The sequence below is a fragment of the Scyliorhinus canicula genome, chromosome 1, assembly GCF_902713615.1.
Source record: "Scyliorhinus canicula chromosome 1, sScyCan1.1, whole genome shotgun sequence".
In the NCBI taxonomy this organism is placed as follows: Eukaryota; Metazoa; Chordata; class Chondrichthyes; order Carcharhiniformes; family Scyliorhinidae; genus Scyliorhinus; species Scyliorhinus canicula.
This window is the reverse complement of record NC_052146.1, coordinates 300,297,498-300,315,391: the sequence shown is the minus strand read 5'-3', so window position 1 is coordinate 300,315,391 and position 17,894 is coordinate 300,297,498. Positions and strand designations below refer to the sequence as shown.

Genomic DNA, 17,894 nt, shown 5'->3' with positions numbered 1-17,894 from the left:
TATACCAGTAAGTAACCCAACAGCCCCCCCCCCCCCCCCCCCCCCATTAACCTTTTTTTTTAATGACTTGGTGGGCCGCAGAAATACCTTTGGCGGGCCGCATGCGGCCCGCGGGCCGTAGTTTGCCCACCCCTGGTCTACTCTATCTATTCCCCTGACCATCTTATAAACCTCTATCAAGTCGCCCCTCATCCTTCTCCATTCTAATGAGAAAAGACCGAGCACCCTCAACCTTTCCTCGTAAGACCTACTCTGCATTCCAGGCAACATCCTGGTAAATCTCCTTTGCACCTTTTCCAAAGCTTCCACCTCCTTCCTAAAATGAGGCGACCAGAACTGCACACTGTACTCCAAATGTGGCCTTACCAAGGTTTTGTACAGCTGCATCATCACCTCACAGCTCTTAAATTCAATCCCTCTGCAAATGAACGCTAGAACACCATAGGCCTTCTTCACAGCTCTATCCACTTGAGTGGCAACTTTCAAAGATCTATGAAGTTGAGTACGCTGCCCCCACCCCTCCCCCCATTTCAAACAACTAATTCTCTTTTGCAAAGTTATCCCATTATTAATCAATGCGAGGATTAACCAGCGCAGTGCAAAAGTTAGTAAAAATCTCACCATTTTGAACAGTAAAAATAAACAACGCACATAGAACATAGAACAGTACAGGCCCTTCAGCCCACGATGTTGCCGTATCAGCCTCCCCGGACAGGCGCCGGAATGTGGCGACTAGGGGCTTTTCACAGTAACTTCATTGAAGCCTACTCGTGACAATAAGCAATTTTCATTTTCATGTTGTGCCGGCCATTTATCCTAATTTCAGATCAACCTAACCTACACCCCTTCAATTTACTGCTATCTCCATGTGCCTGTCCAAGAGTCACCTTAAATGTCCCCAATGACTCTGACTCCACCACCTCTGCTGGCAGTGCATTTGGCAGTGCATTCCACACACCCACCACTCGTGTAAAGAATCGACCTCTGACATCTCCTCTATACCTTCCAATCACCTTAAAATTATGTGCCCTCGTGACAGCCATTTCTGCCCTGGGGCAAAGTCTCTGGCTATCCACTTTATCCATCTTGTACACCTCTATCAAGTCACCTCTCTTCCTGCTTCGCCCCAGTGAGAAAAGCCCTAGCTCCCTCAACCTTTCTTCATCAGACATACCCTCCAGTTCAGGCAGCATTCTGGTAAATCTCCTCTGTACCCTCTCCAAAGCATCCACATCTTTCCTATAATGAGGCGATCAGAACTGGACACAATATTCCAAGTGTGGTCTAACCAGGGTTTTATAAAGCTGCAGCAAAACCTCACGATTCTTAAACTCAATCCCCTTGTTAATGAAAGCCAACACACCATACGCCTTCTTAACAACCCTATCAAACTGGGTGGCAATATTTGAGCGATCTATATACATAGACCCCAAGATCCCTCTGTTCCTCCACACTTCCAAGAATCCTGCCATTAACCTTGTATTCAGCATTCAAATTCAAACTTCCAAAATGAATCACTTCACATTTATCTAGGTTGAACTCTTGTTTCCACTTGTAGAAAAAGTTAGAACCAGTGGACACAATCTCAGACTAAAGGGACGATCCTTTAAAACAGAGATGAGGTGGGCAGCACGGTGGTGCAGTGGTTAGCCCTGCAGCCTCACGGCGCAAAGGTCCCAGGTTCGATCCCGGCTCTGGGTCACTGTTCGTGTGGAGTTTGCACATTCTCCCCGTGTTTGCTTGGGTTTCGCCCCCACAACCCAAAGATGTGCAGAGTAGGTGGATTGGCCACGCTAAATTGTCCCTTAATTGGAAAAAATTAACTGGGTACTCTAAATTTATATTTAAAAAAACAGGGATGAGGAGGAATTTCTTCAGCAAGAGGGTGGTGAATCTGTGGAACTCTTTATCGCAGAAGGCTGTGGAGGCCAAATCACGAGTGTCTTTAAGACAGAGATAGATAGGTTCATGATTAATAAGGGGATTAGGGGTTATGGGAAGAAGGCAGGAGCATGGGGATGAGAAAATATCAGCCATGATTGAATGGCGGAGCAGACTCGATGGGCTGAGAGGCCTAATTCTGCTCCTGTGTCTTATGATCTAACTCCATCTGCCATTTCTCAGCCCAGCTCTGCATCCTGTCAATGTCCTGTAGTAACCTGCAACAGCCTTTGACACTATCTACAACTCTACCAATCTTCGTGTCATTGGCAAACTTCACTTCCCACCCTTCCACTTCCTCATCCAAGTCATTTATAAAAACCACAAAGAGCAGAGGTCCCAGAACAGATCCCTGCGGGACACCACTGGTCACTGATCTCCAGGTGGAATACTTTCCATCCGCTACCACTCGCTGTCTTCTTTCGGCCAACCAATTCTGTATCCAGACAGCCAAATTTCCCTGTATTCCATGCCCGCTAACTTTCTGAATGAGCCTACCATGGGGAAATGATTTTGATTTTGAAAATGATAATGATTTTGAAATTAAAATTGCTCTGTGTGCAAAGCAGATCAGGCAGCATTAGAAAAAAGTTTATCATTGGTGTTGCATCCCCAGCCTGTATCATAGAATGGTGTGAGATGATATGGAGGGTGAATGCCTTAACCTCTTGTGCGAGGCTGGGGTTGATACAGTAAATGTGGCACATAGAGCATGCCTGACAGAAATCGAGAATGAGCTTGTTGTTTGAGGGGGTGGACGGCATTGGTGAATGGTGAGAGAGGGACCCCGGTCAATCACGTACATATGTTCTGGTCCTGCCCAAAGTTGGGGCAAGTTTGGAGGTTGTTCATCAGCACCATGTTGCCGATCTTGCATGTGGATTTGGAGCTCAGTCCCTTGGGGGGGGCATATTTGGGGGGTCAGACTTGTCGGAGTTGCAGGTGGGAACGGGGGAAGATGTTTTCGTCTTCCCCTCACTGATTGCGCGTAGGCGGGTCCTGTTTGGGTGGAGGTAGTCTCTCCGGTCAGTGCCTCGGTATTGCTGGGGGATCTGTTGGAGTTCATGTATTTGGAGACAGTCCGATTTGTTTGGTGTGTGTGGGGGGTGCGGGGGTTCCACAAGAGATGGGGTTTGTTTGTATTACATTTTAAGGAACTGATTACTATCAGCTTGCGGGGGGGACAAAGTGGGGTTTTTGTTCTAGGTATTGGGGGAGGAGGGAGGGGCGGGGTTTGGGGTTGGTGTTATTTTTGCTTTATGCTGCGTATTTAAAATATTAAAAACATAAATGCTTAAATTTTCAAAAAAGGGAAGGAGGCAGAAAGCAAGAAACCACAGACAAGTTAGCTTAACATCTGTCATAGTGAAAACATTAAAAGCTATTATTAACATTATAGAAGAACACTTGGATAAATTCAAGGTAATCAGGCAGAGTTAACATGGTTTTGGAGCTGTAGATATAATTGGTGGATGTACTGTATTTAGGAGGCATTTGATCAGGTGCCACATCAAAGATTATTGCATAAAATAAAAGCTCATGGTGTAGAAGGTAACATATTGGCACAGGTCGAAGATTGGCTGGCTGGCAGGAACAGAGAGTAGATGTAAATGGCTCATTCGCTGCTTGGTGAGATGTAACGAATGCTGTGCCACAGGGGTCACTGCTGGGGACCCCAACTTTATAAATTAGCTGAGTGAAGCGACTGAAGGTATGGTTGCTAAATATACTGATGGCACAAAGATAGGTAAGGAACTAAACTGTGAAGAGGGCATGAGGCTACAAAGGGATGTAGATAGGTGAGTGGGCAAAGACCTGGAAGTTAGGTGAGTGGGCAAAGATCTGGCAAATGGCGTATACTGTGGGAAAATGTGAAATTGTCCATTTTGGCAGGAAAAATAAATGTATCTAAAATGAGATTACAGAGCTGAGATGCAAGTGCTCTCATGCATGAATCACAAAATGTTAGTATGCAGGTACAGCAAGTAATTGGGAAAGCTAATGAAATGCTATAGTTTATTGTGAGGGGAATTGCATTTTGAAAGTAGGACGGTTATGTTTCAGTTGTCCAGGGCACTTGTGAGACCACATTTGGAGCACTGTGTACTATATTGGTCTCTGTATTTAAGGAGCAAAGTAAATGGGTTGGAAACAGTTCAGAGAAGATTTACCAGAGTATGGGATGTTGCCTTGAGGCAATGTTGGACAGGCTAGGCTTGTATCCGCTAGAGTAATGAAATGAAATGAAAATCGCTTATTGTCACGAGTAGGCTTCAATGAAGTTACTGTGAAAAGCCCCTAGTCGCCACATTCCGGCGCCTGTCCGGGGAGGCTGATACGGGAATCGAATCGTGCTGCTGGCCTGCTTGGTCTGCTTTAAAAGCCAGCGATTTAGCCTGGTGAGCTAAATCAATAAGAGGCCACCTGATTGAAATGGACAAGATCCTGAGGGGTGTTGGCAAGGTGGATGTGGAAAGGATGGTTCCTGTTGTGGGAGAATCTAGAATTTATTTCACAATAAGGAGCTTCTCATTTAAAATGGAGAGAGAGGAGTATTTTTTCCCTTGAGGTCTGTGAGCCTTTGGACCTCTCTTCCTCAAAAGGTGGTGGAAGCACAGTCTTTGGATATTTTAAAGACGGGTGAGGGGTGAAAGGTTATTGGGGGTTGGGCAGGAATGTGGAGTTGTGGTTACAATCCGATCAGCTGTCATCTTATTGAATAGTGGAATGTGGCCAAGTAGCCTACTCCTACACCTGTATTACATTGTATGTTCATATGCAAGTTTGGTGACCATAACCTCAGTTTAAAATTTGCTACTTGGATTATTGGCATCAATTTTGGGTGGAAAATCTCAAAATCTTCTTTTCAAGACAATATGGTATCCAAATGCCTTTTCTCCCTCGTGTCCCTTCCCCACCACTGGAGGTTGAACACATACTTTCCTCCATCTAGACCGCTTGTTGGCTTTTACTTTCCCTCCCAGCAAAATGCCAAGTAATGCGTTATGTGGGCTGTGGAATGTGTGCGGGCAATCAGGCAGCTTGTTAATACACGAGAAAGATGCAGTTGCAGCTGATTTTTAAGAAAGATAGCGTTCATCATCCTTTGTGCTAATTGTAGAAACAGATCTACTGGTAAGTAATGGGAGATCTATATTAAACTACCACTAACTTAACGAGACGCTTTACCGTTGTTGGTCAGCTGAACATGCGTAGCAAAAGTGCTTCAAAAATAAAACAGGAATGCTCCATTTCATGGAGAAAGATGCATATTAACCTTTGCTGGTTTTCAAAATAATATGGCTTGCTGCTGCCAGTTTTGCTGGATGAATGGGAACACCTTGCTGACTTTGAAAAGGTTTTCTGTGATAAAATCTGAGAAGGAGTGCTGGTTATGACACTGAGGGGTAAAATAACTGCTCCTAAGTAAAGTGCCACTAAGTGTGAGCGAGGGGAAAGCCACGCCAAGCAACTTTCCCATTCTGACAGTGTGTATATCACCCATGTAGTGTTGTTGCATAGATATAATGGCCAATTACCTCTTGTCATAATTATTTTATGCAGTAATCTTTTCACGTAAACTGTAAGTGATTCACAGTACCAAGTACTTTGCAATTTCTTCATATCTTCAGCAATTGAGTGAGTATTTGATTGAACTGCCCGTCACATTGGATAAAAAAAGGTAGTGTTTCCCAGAAGGGAGCTGGAGGTAGTCAAGTAACCTGCCAGTGTCTGAATGTCAGAATCCCAGGAACATGAAATGCAGGGCGAAAGTCAACTGCACTTGTAAGATGTTTCATTGAGCCACTCCACAGAAGCGATATGAGGAGCTGCATAAAATAAGATATGCATACCCCCTCCTTTGACCTAGATATGTACAAGATTCAGTAATGGCAGTAGATTCTAATGCATGAATGGGATCAAAAGCAGGGTAAGCGGAAAAATATGCTGTAGAGGTAGCGGGGGGGGGGGGGGGGGGGGGGGGAGGAGAGAAAAACAGGATAGAAATATTTTCATTCCAACAGCTGGAGGGGTGGATGAAACAAATGCTGACACTTGTAAGGTGATTCATATAGATGGGAGTAGATAACAGGCTGGAGTTTGGTGGGGAAGTGGGCAAGAAATTGTCACCGGTTTTGAGGAAGTTTTTGAAGATCGGGAAATGTAGGAAAGCATTGACATTTAAGCGGAGACTTCCATCTTATAAGAGTGTAATAGTTGAAGGCTCTGTCACTGATTGCAAAGTAAAAGTTACAGCGAGTATGTGCACAGTTGACCAGGTTTGGTACAGTAGAGTATGTGGTTTGAGATGTAGGGCTGTACGTGATTACAGAGATAGGCTGGAGAAAATTCAAGGACAAGTTGTTTTGAAATATTCGGGGAAAATATTAATGTAAAAAACCCAAGATTTGTTTAAAATATGCACAAATACCAGAAATTTATCTAAAATAAAATTGTAAGTATCAACATAGAATCCCTACAGTGCAGAAGAAGGCCACCGACCCTTGAGAAAGAGCATCCAACCTCGGCCCCTGCCCCATCCCCGTAGCCCCACCTAATCCTTTGGACACTAAGGGCAATTTAGAATGGCCAATCCACCTAACCTGCACATCTTTGGACTGTGGGAGGAAACCGGAGCACACCGGGTGAAAGTGCAAGCTCCACAAAGTCACCCGAGGCCAGAATTGAGCCTGGGTCCCTGGTGCTGTGAGGCAGCAGTGCTAACCACTGTGCTACCGTGCCAGGGGTTTACCATTGACCAGAAACTGAACTGGACTAGCCATATTAATACTGTGGCTACCAGAGCAAGTCAAAGGCTAGGAATCCTGCGGCAAGTAACTTAACCTCTTGACACACACACACACCCCCCCCCCCAATACACTCCACTTGCCTGGATGCGTGCAGCTCCAACAACACTCGAGACGCTCAACACCATCTAGGACAAAGGCCGCTTGATTGCTCCCCCTTCCACAAACATTCAAACCTGCCACCGAATAACAGTGGCAGCAAAGTGTACCATCGACAAGATGCACTGCAGCAACTTATCAAGGTTCTTTCGGCAGTAGCTTCCAAACCCACAACCGCTACCATCAAGAAGGACAAGGGATACATGGGAACACCACCACCTGGATTCCCCTCCACGTCACTCACCACTCTGACTTAAAAATATATTGCGTTCCTTCATTGTCCCGACTAGCACAGTAGATGTACCTACACCACATGGACTGCAGAGGTAGGCGGCTCACCACCACCATCGGAAGGGCAACTAGCAATGGGCCTCGCCAGCACCGTCCATATCCCGTTAAAGGATTTGAAAAAGTTGGTCTCAGACTATTGGATTAAAAAAATAAACAGCTGGCCTTTAACTCAATGCAAAATGGTCCAAAATGAATTTGTCAATGACAGGTCATTGTTATTGTGAAACTGATTTGTATGCTAATCTTCCTAGGTTGTACATGACCCAGCTGTAAACTGTCCACTGCATGCTGAAATGATTTTCAGAACCTCCGTAAAATTCAGCAGTGATCTACTGTTTGACATTGCCCACATTCCTTCAAAGCCTATTGTCCAGGAGATTAACTGCTGTCTTGCCGTAAATTGACCAGAAGTAATGAACCAAATGCATGTTTTGACATAAGATTTGAACCTAGCCAGTGATGCAAGGAAGGACTATAATTTTATCCACATAGTGTAAATCAGCATGAGAACATGTGAAGGGGTAAAGTTGGAGAGGGATTTCTCGCCATCAGGAGGTTCCAAGTCACCTGTGTGGCATTGAATGGAGACGAGGCAGATCATGCTCCACCTAGCCTGGTCTGGACTGTTAAGAGACTGTTCAGGTTTACAAGCAAAAGTGCATCCTGTTACCTTGGTCTGAGAAATATGGATTCAGGAGGTCAGAGTAAATAGTGGAGGCAGTAAGCAATATGCTGCTAAACTATGAAACCGGAAAAGGGAACTCATTAGGTTACCCAAGTCCGAATAGAATTTCTTTCAGCCCCAAGGTACCACTTCCTTCATTTTTATATTTGAAATATTTTATTATAACGGCACGTCAGAAAAATGAGAAGTCCTCCAAGCACCACACCCTAAGAGGACATTGGTGACCATAGACGTCCATTGGATTATACTTGCCAAAGTACTCCAGTGGTTTGCTGTCGCCTTCTGCAGTATGGCTGACCAGAAACTGTCCTGCTCTTACCACCTGCCATTAGGCACATTGGGCGGATTTACAGGCTGGTAATTGGCCTGTTTAGCCATGTTTATGAACACCCCCTTCCGTGGCCATCAAGTCCTTTAGTGGGACTTGAACCCAGAGCCTCTGGCCCAGAGGTGTGGATGCTCTCCTCTGAATACTGAAAAAGAACAGTGTGCATTTTGTTGTGAGTCATTGAAAATAATTCTTACTAAGTCTGTTACCCTCTCCTTGCAGGATCTGCAGCTAAAGAATTTTTCACAAAATCCAAACTCCCAATTCTTGAGCTTTCTCATATCTGGTAAGTATTAACATGGTATGATTGATATTCATAGTGTGTGACACATTCAGACATTCTCATTCCCAGTGGTTTGGGGGGGGGGGGGGGGGGGTGCGGGGAAGGGAAGGGAGGGAGGAGAATAGAGAGAGACAATCAATATAACTTCATTGAAATAATCACTGAGCTTCCTTCTGAAAGGCATAAGTAGATTCTTTTCAGTATCTTTTATAGAATTTCCGGACAAGGTTAACTATACTGTAGGATAGTCCTGATGATGTAAAAGCGTTTGGCAAACTGTAGAAACTTCATATTAAACTAGAGACTAATTAGTGTAATTCTGAAATTCATAATCTTAATGAGACGTTGGAAGATAACCACTTAATTTTAAAAAGAATATTTGGAATTTTTACTAAAGTTGCTTTGTGAAACAAATTGGCCAAATATTAATCTTTATTAGCATCACAAGTAGACTTGCATTAACACTGAAATTATGGGAATCTCATTCTCCACACATTAGAACCCCTCCCCTTAATGAACACGAGGTTTGTAACAAATACTTGAGAAATGTTGAATTTGTCAGTGTTTCCTTTGTGATTCAGGGAGCTGTCAGACTTTGACAAAGATGGCGCGTTGACGTTGGATGAGTTTTGTGCAGCCTTCCACCTAGTAGTGGCCAGAAAAAACGGCTATGATTTGCCAGAAAAGTTACCGGAAAGTTTGATGCCAAAGTTGATTGACCTTGATGATTCAGGAGGTAAGTAGCATTTGATTTCCTGTCTAATCGGGGTTATAAAAAGTTGCAGTTGGGGTGTAGAAATATTTGATTTCAGTGGGGAGACATTCCAGCTTGTTGTGACCCAATTTAATAGCAAAAGTGTTATGATTCTAGGGAGTTAAATTTCTTGCTGTGCTTGGCTCACGTGGTTTTAAGATCTAATGTATTCCGGCCCGCATTTGTTACTGGAGATTGGCATTCAGTATTACTAAGGATAAACTGGGCTGTGTGGAATGACTTGTGGTTTTTGAGGGTTTTAGGTGTACTGTCTCATCAATCTAGTCGCAGCCCCAGTGCGATCAGACAACTGAATATTGAGCCCTAACTCAGGATTGACACTTAAGTGGAACTAGGTTCAGCTGATATTTTAAATATGGCTTTCTGTGGCCGTTTTTATCATAGAATCTAAAGCCCATGGACAGGCCCGTGGGACCAGACTGGTCCATGCCAACCATAAAGCCCATCTAAGCGAACCCCATTTGCCTGCATTTGGCCCATATTCCTCTAAACCTTTCCTATCCATGTATCTGTCCAGTGGACTACCTTAAATTGTATCAGGCTAAGCCTGGCACATGAGGAGGAGGTATTAACCCTGCTTAGGGCATCCGCCCATTGACCCGCCTCTATCTCGCCTCCTAGCTCATCCTCCCACTTGCCCTTAAGCTATCCACCGGAGTTTCCTCTGCCTCCAAGAGTTCCTGGTAAATATCTGAAACCTTCCCCTCTCCCACCCAGGTACTGGAGACTACTCTATCTTGTATCCCCCGTGGCAGCAGCAGCGGAAAGGCCGGCACCTGTTTTCTCAGGAAATCTCACACCTGCAAATACCTAAACCCGTTCCTCGCTGGCAATTCAAATTTATCCTCAAAAGCTTTCAAGCTGGGAAAGCTCCCATTTATAAATAGGTCCCCCAACTTTCTAATTCCTGCTCTTTGCCATCTCCGGTACCCACCATCTAGCCTACCGATGATTATTATAAATCAGGGTCCAAACTGATGCTCCCTCCACTCTCATATCTCCTCCATTGCCCCCAGATCCTCAGAGCTGCCACCACCACCTGATTTGTGGAGTATCGGGCCGGCGAGAACGGAAGAGCTGCTGTTATCGGTACTCCCAGACTGGTGTCTTTGCATGACGCTGCCTCCACCCGCTCCCATGCCGACCCCTCCCCCACTACCCATTTCCTAATCATGGCTATATTAGCCGTCCAGTAGTAATTGCAGAAGTTCGGCAACGCCAACCCACCCTCCCCCCGACTGCGCTCCAACAACACTTTGTTCACTTGCGGGGTTTTACCCACCCACACAAAGCCCAAAATAATCTTATTCGCCCGTTTGAAAAGGGCCTTTGGGATGAAGATAGGGAGGCACTGAAAGACAAACAGAAATCTGGGGAGGACCGTCATTTTCACGGTCTGTACCCTCCCCGCCAGTGATAGCGGGCCATGCCCCCCCACACGAACCAGCCCTTTCCAGTTCCTAGAGGTTCTTAACGCCATGGCCAATGGCTCTATGGCCAGAGCAAGCAATAACGGGGAGAGGGGACACCCTTGCCTCGTATCTCAGTGTTGTTTAAAGTTCCCTGACTTTAGACGGTTCATACGCACACTCACTACTAGCGCCTGATAGAGCAACCGCACCCAGTCAATGAAGCCCTCACCAAGCCCAAACCTTCCCAGTGCCTCCCAAAGGTAATTCCACTCGAACTGATCAATGGCCTTCTCCGTGTCCATCGCTACCACCACCTCCATCTCCCCTCCTTCTGAGGGCATCATAACAACATTCAAAAGCCTTCGAACATTGGCCCCGAGTTGCCTGCCCTTTACAAATCCTGTCTGGTCTTCCACTATCACCCCCGGGACACAGTACGGGACACAGTAAGGGGCTGCTTTAGCACACTGGGCTAAACAGCTGGCTTGAATTGCAGAACCAGTCAGCAGCGCGGGTTCAATTCCCGTACCAACCTCCCCGAACAGGTGCCGGAATGTGGCGACTAGGGGCTTTTCACAGTAACTTAATTGAAACCTACTTGTGACAATAAGCAATTATTATAGGGGCTGGTTTAGCACACTGGGCTAAATTGCTGGCTTTTAAAGCAGACCCAGGCAGGCCAGCAGCACGGTTCAATTCCTCTAACAGCCTCCCCGAACAGGCGCCGGAATGTGGCTACTAGGGGCTTTTCACAGTAACTTCATTGAAGCCTACTCGTGACAATAAGCGATTTTCATTTCATTTCATTTCATACTCTACCCTTGTGGCCAGTATCTTAGCCAGCAGTTTGGTGTCCACATTCAGTAGAGAAATTGGCCTGTATGACCCGCATTGCTCCGGATCCTTCTCCTGTTTCAGGATCAATGAAATCGAGGCCTGTGACATTGTTGGGGGAGGACTCCCTTCTCTCTTGCTTCATTAAATGTCCTCACCAGCAGTGGGCTCAATATCTCTGAAAACTTCTTATAGAATTACACCAGGTAGCCGTCAGGCCCCGGGGCCTTGCCCAACTGCATGCCCTCCAGACCCTTGATTATTTCCTCGATCTCAATTGGGGCCCCCGGCCCTTCCACCAGATCCTCATTTATCCTCGGAAACCTCAACTGATCCAAAAACTGACTCATCCCTTCCACCCCAGACGGGGGTTCCGACTGGCATCATTTACTATAGAAGTCCTTAAACACCTCGTTCACCCCTGGTGGGTCCAGGACAGTATTCCCGCCTCTACTATTTACCTATCTCCCCAGCCGCCCCTCTTTTCCTGAGCTGGTGCACCAACGTTCTGCTTGCCTTTTCCCCGCACTCATAAATCCTCCCCCCCCCCCCCCCCCCCCCCCGCCTTCCTCAACTGTTTCCCCACTTTCCCTGTGGTCAACAGCCCAAACTCCGCCTGTAACCTCCGCTGCTCCCTCAGTAGCCCCGCGTCGGGGCCTCCGAGTATGTCCTGTCCACCTGGAGTATCTCCTCCACTAACCTATCCCTCTCAGCCAGTTCCCCCTTTTCTCTGTGGGCCCATATCGAGATTAATTCCCCTCTGACCGCTGCCTTCAGAGCTTCCCAAACCATCACTGCAGCGACCTCCCCTGTATGATTTATTTCCAGGTAGTTCTGGATGGACTTGTTAACCCGCCCACAGATCACTTCGTCCGCTAGCAACCCCACATCCAGTCTCCACAGCAGGCGTTGCCCTCTCTCCACACTAACCCGTAGATCCACCCAATGTGGGGCATGATCCGACACTGCGATTGCCGAGTACTCCGTATCCACCACCTCCGGTATTAGCACCTTGTTCAGAACAAAAAAGTCAATGCGAGAGTATACCTTGTGAACATGTGAGAAAAAGGAAAACTCCTTCGCCTTTGGCCGTGCAAACCTCCACAGGTCTACTGCCCCCATCTGTTCCATAAACCCCTTCAGTTCCTTTGCCGCAGCCGGCCTCCTCCCTGTCCTGGATTTTGACCGGTCCAATTCCGGATCAATGACTGTGTTAAAGTCTCCTCCTATGATCCGGTTATGTGACTCTAAGTCTGGGATCTTACTTAAAACCTGCCTCATGAATTCCACATTGTTCCAATTCGGAGTATATATGTTCACGAGTACCACCCGCACCCCCTCCAGCTTCCCACTCACCATTATGTACCTATCCCCCTTGTCTAGACACGATTCTCCCTACCTTGAATGCCACTCGCTTGTTGATCAATATCACTACCTCCCCTGGTCTTTTGAGTCCAGCCCTGAGTGAAATTCTTGGCTTAACCCCCCCCCCTTCTCAATCTCGTCTGGTCTGTAACCTTTAGGTGTGTCTCTTGTAGCATTGCCACATCTGCCTTCAACCCCCTCAAATGCACCAGCACGCGAGCCCTCCTGACTGGCCCATTCAACCCTCTGACGTTCCATGTAATCAGCCTGGTCGGGGGGCTCCAACATGTCCGTCACATATGTCCTCGCATCCGATCCCTGACTGCCTTCAAGGAGGCCGGCAATTCTAAGATTCTGCCTCCTGGACCTGTTCTCCAAGTCCTCCAGCTTCTCCTGCATTCTTTTCTGGCGGTCGTTCATCATCTCCACCTTGGTCTCCAGAACGGTTATGTACTACTCGTGCTCGGACACCTTTTTCTCCACCTCCTGGATTGCTCTCCCGTGGGTCTCTTGATTCTGCACAACTTAATCAATCGAAGCCTTACTCGGGTCCAGCGTGTCCTCCTTCAGCTTGGCGAAGCAATCTTCAAAGAACTCCACCAGTTGCCCTGTTGACCACTGTGCCGTCTCCCCACGGCCCTTGCTCTCCACCATGCTTTCCCGCATTCCTGCTCGCCTGGTCTGTAACCTTTGTCTTCTCACACAGCCACATCTGGTCCAATTCTCCATGCACCGGAGGGGGATTTCACCTCACTCTCTCACTCGTCACCGATTTATCCCATAAAATCCAGAACAAAACAGGGGAAAAAGGTCCAAAAGTCCGTCACAGGTGGGAGCTATCAAAAGTGCTACCTGCTCCTCCATGGCCGCCACCGGAAGTCATCCTGCTGCAATTTTTGATAACATTCTTCACTGTCTACAATGACCATTTTAGTATCATTTGCAAACTTATGCCATGTACATTCTCATCCAAATCATTGAGTTCAAACATCTAACTGCAACAAGGTTTTGAACTTAAATTTTTCAAATGGGGGTAATGCATCGGGGAATCGTGGCTTACTGCAAATTAACAGAGTTGTTTTGTTATTGCTAACCACACAAATTATGCTTTTTGGATGAAGCATGTGCTATTTGAGCAAACATACATGATAGCTGCATACACATTAGTTAAAAGTTCTTTCATTTTCTGGTGACTTGCGCATTGAAATGGCTACTTAAGACTAAATGGGTACCATTTCCTTTTTGTTTCATGTACTAAGTGATCTGATTGAGCTGCTCGCAGAAAAATACTGTTCACTGTACCTCGGTACACGTGACAATAATCCAATCCAATTTAAAGTGGATCAGAGTCCACCTCGTATTGTGACCAAGCACCAGCACCACCTGCGAACAGATTGACTGATCACTCATTTCATTGCTGTATGTGGGCTCTGGCATATACATGACTGCCACTGTAACTGCACAAAATGATTTGGAATGTATCCGAGCGACACGTTAGTTACTGCATGAATAAAAACCATTGCTTTTCTGAGTGCACCTCTTTCTCAACACCTTAAACACTTCGCAACCAATTAATTACTCCTGAATTGCAATTGTCATTATGTAGGCAAACAGCCAGTTATGCAGCACTGTCTTACATACAGCAAATTAAAAATGATTAGATATTCTGTTCTTTTGACAGTTGCATATAAGCTGAGAATTAATGGAACTCTGTTTTTCAAGTAGTGAAATAGGAATCTGTATGTCTAACTGTACAAGTAGGATTTTGCCTCATTTTAACTTCTCATCTAAAAGATCAACAGTGCAGCACTTCCTCAGTACAGGCTGGTACCCAAGCGTAGTCTGAAAGTGCACAACCCACAACTTTCTGGTTGGCACAAGTTACTGACTGTAAAATCAGCATTAAAGCTCTTTGTTCCAGGAGCTCGCCCACTTCCTGACCGCTCAAAAGGAGGTTGTCATGGTTCACTGCCAACCTTGAGTTGTCACATGGAAGTGTGGCTGGAAAATAACCCAGGGTTTGTGATGATTTCCTGGTTGTGGTAAATGTTGGTACTGCAAGGGACTGATGCAATCTGGATACAATTGGGTGTTAGATGGGGCCCCAGAGAATGGAGTTTAGTCTTTTTCAAAAGGGAAAGAAGATTAGCTACCCTGGGCTAAAATAGTGTTTCATCGGCAGTCCCATTTCAGAGTAGCTATGGTTTGGTCACTGGTCATTTGCCTGTTCTCTAAACCGTTGCTGAAGGAAGAGTCATAAGTGCCACCTTCTTTAACTGTTAAACTTTCCTGTTGTTCATTTGCTTCATACTGTCCTCACTTTAGCTCGTTTATAGATTAGTGTTGTACAGTTCTCATTAGCACACCTTTTGTTTTAGGAGTTGCTGACCGGGGTTCTGAAACTGGCTTCTCAACCTCGCCAGCAGAAGTGCCCCCTAGCAAATCGCCATCGATGCCCTCACTAAATCAGACATGGCCAGAACTGAACCAGGGCAGTGAGGTTAGTAACTGGTTTAAATTCTATTCCATTGCTGTCCATCTGTCCTATTGCAGATGGTCCATAGATTCTTGCAATCAGACAGGGTGTTCTTTTTTCATCATTATTGGTGGATACAATGTGATGTGTAATGAGAATGAGGTGCAAGTGTCTTATCCAAAAATATAGCGCAAATGCGTGTAGAGATTACTTTTTATTTTCAATTAAAGTAGTATTGTGCCTGAAAGATGATTGGCATGTGACTTTTCCAAAATCCATTCCCGTTGCAGATCAAATAGCCACAGCCTGTCACAGCATTTGCTAGTTTATAGGTTATATCTGGCGTAAAATACAATTTTCAGTTTCATTTTACATTTATCTTGTTCCATTTGCCCCTGTTGCCCCAGTTCCCCACCACTCACATTTCTTTCCTGGAGGCAGTAACTTGCTGTTTTGAAGATGGGGCACCGCAGTGCTAACTTGTACAAATGGTAATTCTTATGTGAGCCTGAACCATGAGTACTGGAGGGCTGTTTGATCATTAGGATCATTGCAGTTCAGTTCAATCCAAGGATCCAAAGGTGGAGCACACAGCTGGAAATTCAACTGGAGTGAAAACTTTAGCAGGTGATTTTGTTATGTGTGTCACTTTCTTCCTTCAGCTGGCATCAATGAGACTGGCCGTAGCATCCACCACCAACCCACCATTCCCTTTTATAAAAAAATAATACTGTATCCCTGGCTAACCCTACATAGAGCAGGGATGTGGATCAGTATGACTTTGCAATCTGTCATGGAGTGCGGCTCTCCATTGTCGGCTGTACATAAGGATGTTAAATTCCCTTCTCTTTCCCGCACGCACTCCACAATTGTAAGACGACTTGCGGGAAAGGTCACTTCTGACATTGAGCATTTAGAACTTGAGAATTTAAGGAGTGATGGAGCTAAATGGCCTTTGGTTTCCTGAATTCTTGACTTCAGCCTTGCTGGAAAAAGTGAAAACTGTCACTCTCTCCTTCATTCACCGTCACGCAGGGCGATTCAGCATGTTTCACACAGATGGGCATGTGAGGGGACTGTCTGAATCAGTTCGTAATATGCTGAATTACTGGGCATATAAAAATATGCAGTGAATGCAAAAGCCTAGTCTTGTAAAAGTTGCTAAATGTGCTTAGATCGTGCATGTTAAAATCAAAATTGTCCTTGTATTTAACTAATAATTTAAGCTGACCTGATTATTTGCTGAGAATAACTGGAGAAGGGTATTCTTGCACAGGTAAAATATAATTCCCTTTTTTTATTTCTCTGTTTATTAGTTAGTGTACACATTGATCGAGCTTTCCACTGATATCTAGAGTAGGACCACTCTGAATACCAGTGAAAGGATTACCTTTACCTGGCAGGTTTGGTTTTCTTAAAGTGGATTCTTTGTCAGTGGCCAGTCGTCTGTGCTCACTGAAGAGCAGTCAGGTTTCCGTGATAGTCGAGGGTGATTTGTAAAAGCTTTCATTTCCGCAAATTGCTTTCATCTATTCTCAGCCTGGCACCCCTGCCCCCCACCCCCTCCCCATTTATTATGTTCTTTCTCTATTTGGTTTCCACCTCCCTCGGCCTGTACCTTCCTCCAGCTTCACAACCTCTGAGGTATCTGAACTCCTCCAATTCTGGCCAATTGCCCATCCCTGATTTTGGTGGCCGTGCCTTCAGCTGCCTACTTTCTAAGCTCTGGAATTCCCTAAATCTCTGTATATCATCTCCTTTAAGACACTCCTTTCAAATTTACATCATCAACCAAGCTTTTTCTCACCTGTTTTTGATGTCACATTCTCTTTGTTATTTCTCCTGCGAAGCATCTGGGGATGTTTAACTACATTAAAGGCCCTACAGAAAGACGAGTTGCTAGAGCCACTTTGTAGTCTGCAGGGTAGAGTGCTCTTCGCTGTGCGCTTAGCTCCTTCCATGTTAAGCCAGCAGAGTGCAAATGTCAGCTGTGTCTGAAACTCCACTGCCTCCATACATGACACAGCACACTGTTGTGTTAGGTAGGTTTGCCTTTCCTTCCAGCACATGAGATTTCTGACACTACTGTCTTGTTTTAATTCCTAGATATTGAGGAATAAAATAAGACGGTGTGAGATGATTGAAAATGGGATTGCAGTTGTGCTTTTATTTTGAATGTAGTTGCCTTCTATTATAACTCCTAATGCATCTGGCATTTTAATCCAGTGCTGGAGTATTCAAAGTTCTGAATATTTTGTCATGAAACTCGTCTCTTACTGATAATTTAATACCATAAAACCATTGCATAGTGCATGAATTACACTTGTGGAAATAGTTTCCCTTGCTCAAAACGCTCTAGAAAATAGACCAATTTGTTTAAAGCACTTGGTGCAAATATCCCAATTTAAATCCCCTATTTGCTGCAACTTAACTCCAGTTTTTATTCAGGGCAGGAGATGTGGGGTGCTGAAGCAGGCAGCAAACTCATGGAAGTGTGAAGCTAGGGATATTCTAATGCCAAGGTTTCATCGATATTTCCCAGCACTGACTCCCACCCACAGCAGAATTATGTCACCATTAGCTGGAAATTAACATTT

At 45.4% G+C, this 17,894-nt stretch overlaps 1 protein-coding gene across 9 annotated transcripts in view; it reads left to right on the top strand.

Annotated features, from left to right (window-relative positions):
• Positions 1–17,894, top strand: part of reps1 (RALBP1 associated Eps domain containing 1) — an 80,061-nt gene that overhangs the window by 45,364 nt on the left and 16,803 nt on the right. For all 9 annotated transcript variants that reach the window (XM_038816425.1, XM_038816436.1, XM_038816414.1 and 6 more), the window contains 3 exons: positions 8,375–8,438; positions 9,017–9,171; positions 15,200–15,321. In XM_038816425.1, the coding sequence (XP_038672353.1) occupies positions 8,375–8,438; positions 9,017–9,171; positions 15,200–15,321 (341 nt within the window). The remainder of the gene's footprint in view (positions 1–8,374; positions 8,439–9,016; positions 9,172–15,199; positions 15,322–17,894) is intronic.